Source organism: Tasmannia lanceolata, unplaced genomic scaffold (genome assembly GCF_043159265.1).
Source record: "Tasmannia lanceolata isolate RefF3 unplaced genomic scaffold, GAP_Taslan_0.1 ptg000002l, whole genome shotgun sequence".
Lineage (NCBI taxonomy): Eukaryota > Viridiplantae > Streptophyta > Magnoliopsida > Canellales > Winteraceae > Tasmannia > Tasmannia lanceolata.
In genome coordinates, this window is record NW_027518679.1 from 46,853,765 (window position 1) to 46,859,581 (window position 5,817).

At 41.2% G+C, this 5,817-nt stretch overlaps 1 protein-coding gene across 1 annotated transcript; it reads left to right on the plus strand.

Moving 5' to 3' along the window:
• The first annotated feature begins 2,460 nt into the window (after positions 1-2,460).
• Positions 2,461-5,435, plus strand: LOC143885668 (flavonoid 3'-monooxygenase CYP75B137-like). Its single transcript, XM_077389824.1, has 3 exons — positions 2,461-2,973; positions 3,475-3,972; positions 4,657-5,435. Exons 1-3 carry the CDS (start codon positions 2,518-2,520, stop codon positions 5,296-5,298), a joined length of 1,596 nt encoding a protein of 531 aa, XP_077245939.1. The 5' UTR covers positions 2,461-2,517; the 3' UTR covers positions 5,299-5,435.
• Positions 5,436-5,817: the final 382 nt, after the last annotated feature.

The following is a 5,817-nucleotide window of genomic DNA, read 5'->3' on the forward strand; positions in this document are numbered from 1 at the left end:
CACCATGATATTGGAAAAAAACCAAGAAAAATGAGTTAACCAAATACTTGAAAATAAATTTTCCATGGCAAAAAATTTCTCTTCTTCCAAACAACCCCTAAGAGACAACCATTATTTCAAAGAAAGAAATGCTTACAAGAAAGTCACTTCTACAATAAAGTAGGATACGATTTAACTTTTGTAGAGTAATAGTTTTGCGCAAAAAGGGATTGCCCACATTTTTCACTTAGGACAGCCCCTCAAGTGAATTTTTGGCTACTCTTACACACTATAGTGGGTTGTCCTGTGTAAAAAGTGGGCAAGTATATCATGGCAAAAAAAAAGGGAGCTATTTTAGTAAACAGAAAGATATGCTATGCAAAAGTTAGAAAGGGCAATTGCACCATTCATAAAAACCAAGAAATAAAAGGGGGCAAAAGGCTATTTTTGGAATTTAAATGTATATGAAATTTTTTAGGGGGGCAACTACCCCCCCTCGCCTTGCCCCCCCTGAATCCGTCCATGCTTGTGATATTATATGAAGATTTTGAATTAGCTTTTGATGGGAAATGATATATTCTTGGTAAGCAACTTGAGGCGAATATGTCACGTTTTTTTGTTTGTTTTGGGTGTGGTTGTTGGGTGCATGGCGGGTGGAGGGTGTGGTGGGGTGTGGGAATGATATATTCACCCCTTTTACTTCCTTGGGGTGTGGGAAAAACTCAAGCACCCTATCTATTCAGCATCACAGCGCCCATCATAGCTTGGGAAATTTGGAAAGAGCGGTGTAGCAGATGAATGGAAGGAAAATCTAATCCCACCAATAGAATCATCAGCACCATTTCAGAGGGTATCATAAAGCTGGATTGTAGCCATTCTCCTCTCAAAGAACCAGACTTGTTAGAGGTTCTTTCTCTGTCCCAGCTTGGCATTTCTCCTTGCCGTCCAATGATTCAAAAGGATTGCTCGATTCTATGGAAGAGACCCCCTTAAAGGAACTCTTAAGCTCAACATAGATGGAGCTTCGAAGGGGAACCCTGGAGAAGCATGTGGAGGAGGAGTTATTCGAAATGAAAAATCAACGGTTATCTTAGCTTTCTCTCTTTACTACGAGAAAGGCACTAACATGGTTGAGGAAACTCGTGCGCTCTTGGACGGGCTCCGCTGTTGCAAGGCCTATAATATGAGCAAGATGATCGTGGAATCAGATAGCAAAGTTCTAATCGATCTCATTGACGGGAAAGGGCAAATCCCTTGGGCAATCCAATATCTCTGGAAAGAGATTCAACCACTCCTTTGCATTTTGTCTCCCACTTGCAATCACCAATTCAGAGAGGGAAACTCAGTTGCAGATGCCCTTGCAAACTTCGCAATTCAGAGAGGGAAACTCATTTATCCTCAAGCAGTGAACCATTCTCACAGAAACTGTTAAAAGGGAGGGGATATTACCCGTTTCGGGGGGGGGGGGGGGGTCATTTCCCTACAAAAAACATTTTTCTTTTTTGATTGATGTTGGTGATCTACACTTAGCTAGCTGGATGCTGATTGGCAATTGAGAGCATCTGGAGAATTCTGAGTGTTGCTAGGGACCGTCACAGAAGGCATTCCATAGGCAAGCTGTTGCATGAGAGAGCAGCCACAGCGCGGCCCGTAAAATGCCCCCTGTGATGGTCCGTAGCACATCCATAAAAACAAATTAGAAAAATGTCAAAGAAAGATTGAAGTGGCCGGGAACCAAGTCTTACCGGATGGGTGCACATACTTACCGGATGGGTGCACATCAAAATTCACTCCCATTGACCAATACCACCTTTGATTAATTTGATCCGTTCCTTTTATATGCCTTCATATTTCCTAGAAATCATGCAAATCCTCCAATAACACACATAATTTTTTGACTATAAGAGATCTAAAGAAAAGCCTATCAAATGGACGCTTCAGATTAACAGAAGTCAGACGTGCTGACATTGAGGTCTTGTCATAGTGAAGCATTCGGATCCACATGTAAGATCGAACGGTCACCATGGTTTCTTTGTATTATAAAGACAACTGATATTTTGGAAACTGAGCGAAACCACGTTAGAAGATTAACAATTAGACAACTTGTTTGCATGCTTCGCTTTATTTTGACAGAATATAGTAGTTTTAGTTCACGTGAATCCCCTTATGTGAAGTAGATATGATGTTGCCGCCAATTTTATTAAAATTGGAAAAGAAAATCCCAACAATTTAACGATGGATCTTCTAAGCGCAACATCTTTTCAATGGAAAATAAAATAAAATAAAGTATGCAAAGCATTAGTGAAGACTACTTTGATATTAAAATACAATGGACGATACTAAATCATGTGGTTGAAAAACTATACACATGTTCTCAATCAGTTAATAAAAAAAGAACATAGCAGTTCGAGCCATTTTTTTTAATAAGATGCAATTTCCACTTTATGTGCATAAATACCCTACTTTGTGTGAATGTTGAAAACAAGTTAGCCTTCAAACAAAATACAAAGGCAAAGCATCCCTTTGTATTTCTTCACCATGGCTACTACCACTCTTCAAAGCCCCTCCACTGAATCAAGTCCTTCTCAAGTTGGGTCATGGTTTGGACTTGGCAAAGAAACACTAGTTTTAATCTCCATTGCAATCTTCACGTTTTCTTGGTTCTTTTGGGTGCTCAGAAAATCGCGAAAGGGAACATTGCCACTCCCACCTGGCCCTAGAGGCTTACCTCTGATCGGAAACCTTCCGTTTATTGAACCCGATCTCCACCGTTATTTTGCCAAATTATCTTCGATCTACGGCCAAATTTGTAAGGTGAAGCTCGGCAACAAAGTCATTGTTATATTGAATTCCCCGGCCATGGCTAAGGAAATCCTTAAAGACCAAGACATCATATTTTCTAACCACGACGATGTGGCCGGAGGAATATCAATGACGTATGAAGGGTCCGATATCGTATGGAGTCGCGGTGCAGTTTGGCGGATGCTTCGTAAGGTATTGTGAAACAACAAATTACTCCAAAAGCTTAAGCTTTAATAGTTGTGTTATTTGAGAAATTATATCCTTGACGGCCATGCATGCACTTGCAGCCCCAAAAAACACTGGGGCCCACATAATTTTAGGTTGATCCAAACCGTTCATTTGTTGGGCCTGACATAGATAGGGCGTGCCCAGAAAATCTTCTCCACAGGATGATCCTAATCCTCAGATCAAACGGGTTAGGATCATCATATGGAGAAGATTTTCTGGGCACGCCCTATCTACGTTATGGCCCAACAAATGAACATTTTAGATCACCCAAATAATGTGGACCACACCGTTTATTGAGCTGCTCGTGCACGCACGGCCGCCCACCATATAACTTCCCTTGTTATTTAATCATTTATACTTCCACACTCCCATGTGTGGCCTCTCTCTTTTTCGGGTTGGCCTACATGTGGATTTTTAATACCAAGGAATTATTAGGTTTTGATTTAATCATTTATACTTGAACAGGTCTGCGTCCAAGAGGTTCTGAACAATGGGAGCATCGAAGCCGGGCGAGGCATCAGGCAAAGGCAACTTTATCAGACGTTGAGAAATTTGTACACGAAAGTTGGAACTCCGGTTAATATCACAGAGGAAATAACTGAAACAATTTTCAACTCTATGACTAGCATGTTGTGGGGTGAAACTGTGAAAGGTGGGATTGATGCTAGGGTTGCGGCCGAGTTTCGACAAGTGATGGGAGAAATTGTTCACTTATTGGGACAACCTAATATTTCTGATTTGTTTCCGGTAGTAGCCCGGTTTGATTTACAAGGAGTGCGTCGTAAAATGAAGGGTCTTATGTCATGGTTTGATAAGATTTTTGATTCAATCTTAGAACAACGTCAGGGAGTGAAGAGCAACAAGAAAGATAGCTTGGATTTTCTTGATATACTTTTGAAGATTGAAGAGCAAGCCGATCCCAAAATGCCCTTGACCATGACTCAAGTCAAGGCCCTCTTGCTAGTAATTTTCTAACAAAATAGCTAGATATACAATATAATTAAGGATTGGGAAATAATATTTTCATTAGGGTGCAACTTGGGCTGGGCTCAACCAGATTTTCTGCATGCATTGGGCTGGGCTGGGTAGGGTTAGAAAAAGCCATCCTAATTTAATTTGGCCAGTTCAGGGTTGAGGCCTTGAGCAACCCGACCCGACCCGACCCAATTGCAACCCATCCCCCTGATTTTATTGTTATTTCAAAATCTTTGGGGTATGGCCTTTTTTTATTGTAATTTTTTCTGTTTTTGGCTCGGACTGACCGAATTCAATGGTTCTAACCTGATCCAACCTGACCAGATTTGGAAAAACGGGTTGACAAATTTTATAACACATTTTTGTGTGTTTTCGTTTTGTTGACTATTTTTTGTTTAACCAACCTGGCCCAGTTGCAACTGTATAAATCGAGGAACTCTTGCAAAAGCCACCTTCAAGGGTACCCTATTGGTTGATTTCTGCAAAGTCAACACGGTTTCCACTTTTTAAGGCCCCATTCACTTTTTCAGTACCACCATAAATGCACTTTGCAGAAAATCAACCATTCAGGGTGCCCTAGAAGGTGTTTTTTGCAAGGGCGCCCTTCATTCTATCATTGCTCGTATAAATCATTACCTTTAGGTATACTGACACTTGTTCTACTTGTGCTAGGACATGGTGGCTGCTGGGACGGACACAACCTCGACAACATTAGAGTGGGCCATGGCCGAGATGCTACTAAAACCAGAAACATTGAAGAAAGCTCGAGATGAATTAGATGCACTAGTTGGTAGGGACTCCATTTTAGAAGATTACCACGTACCCAAATTACCATATTTAGACGCAGTAGTGAAAGAAGTGCTTCGTTTGCACCCTCCCAATCCCTTCTTGATCCCTCACACTCCGAGTGAGACTTGCGTGGTCAATGGCTACACTGTCCCTAAGAATTCTGGCATTTATGTGAACTCTTGGGCAATACAAAGGGACCCTTCTGTTTGGGAAAACGCCAATGACTTCATTCCGGAAAGGTTCTTGAATACTGGGAAATGGGATTATAAGGGAAATGATTTTCGTTATATTCCATTTGGGTCCGGGAGGAGGATTTGTCCAGGTGTTTCCCTGGCAGAAAAATCACTAGGATTTGTATTGGGTTCACTTTTGCATTCGTTCAACTGGCAATTACCAAAGGGGGCGAAGCTTGATCTTGATGACCAATTCGGACAGATTTTAAGGAAACGAAACCCAGTCATTCTCATCCCCACACCACGATTATCAAAACCAGAGCTCTATGCTCAGTTCTCTGAACAAGATTAGTTCTTGAGCTTGGACGGATGAGTTGACCCCTTTCTTGCTCTTATGTTGCTGGCTTCAAATAATATATCTAGTATATGTAATGCTTGTACTTGAATTGGCTCGTAGAAGTCTTAATAAAGTTTTAATATTTTCTTAAATACGATGAATCCATTTCAGTTCTTATGGTTTCTAGCTTCATGTTATATCTGTATTGTAATTGAGTTGGCACAAATGATCTGTTGAGAATTTAGGGAATAATATGGCTTACTAGACTTTGATTGAGAAATAGAAACAATCAAACAAATGATGTTAGTGAAACCTTTTCCGATGCGGCGAGATGAGGTGCAAACTTTGTCACTCCCTTTAAGGTGAATTTGCGCCTATGTGGAAACTAATTTCGATGCAGCAGATTACTGGCCGCAATCACCCCCAGGATACAACAGCCCGACGCATCGTCGATCTCCAAGAACTGCATGATCTCAGAGATTTGAACCACACAAACACTACAGTAGGTGTGGACCCCGATCCGAGAGAGGCGGG

What these genes read in the sequence shown, in the direction of transcription:
- LOC143885668 (XM_077389824.1), top strand. Translation starts at nt 2,518, where the DNA reads ATGGCTACTACCACTCTTCAAAGCCCCTCCACTGAATCAAGTCCTTCT. An exon ending in TTTGGCGGATGCTTCGTAAG is followed by an intron (nt 2,974 to 3,474) that starts GTATTGTGAAAC and finishes ATACTTGAACAG; the next exon opens with GTCTGCGTCCAAGAGGTTCT. An exon ending in AAGTCAAGGCCCTCTTGCTA is followed by an intron (nt 3,973 to 4,656) that starts GTAATTTTCTAA and finishes TACTTGTGCTAG; the next exon opens with GACATGGTGGCTGCTGGGAC.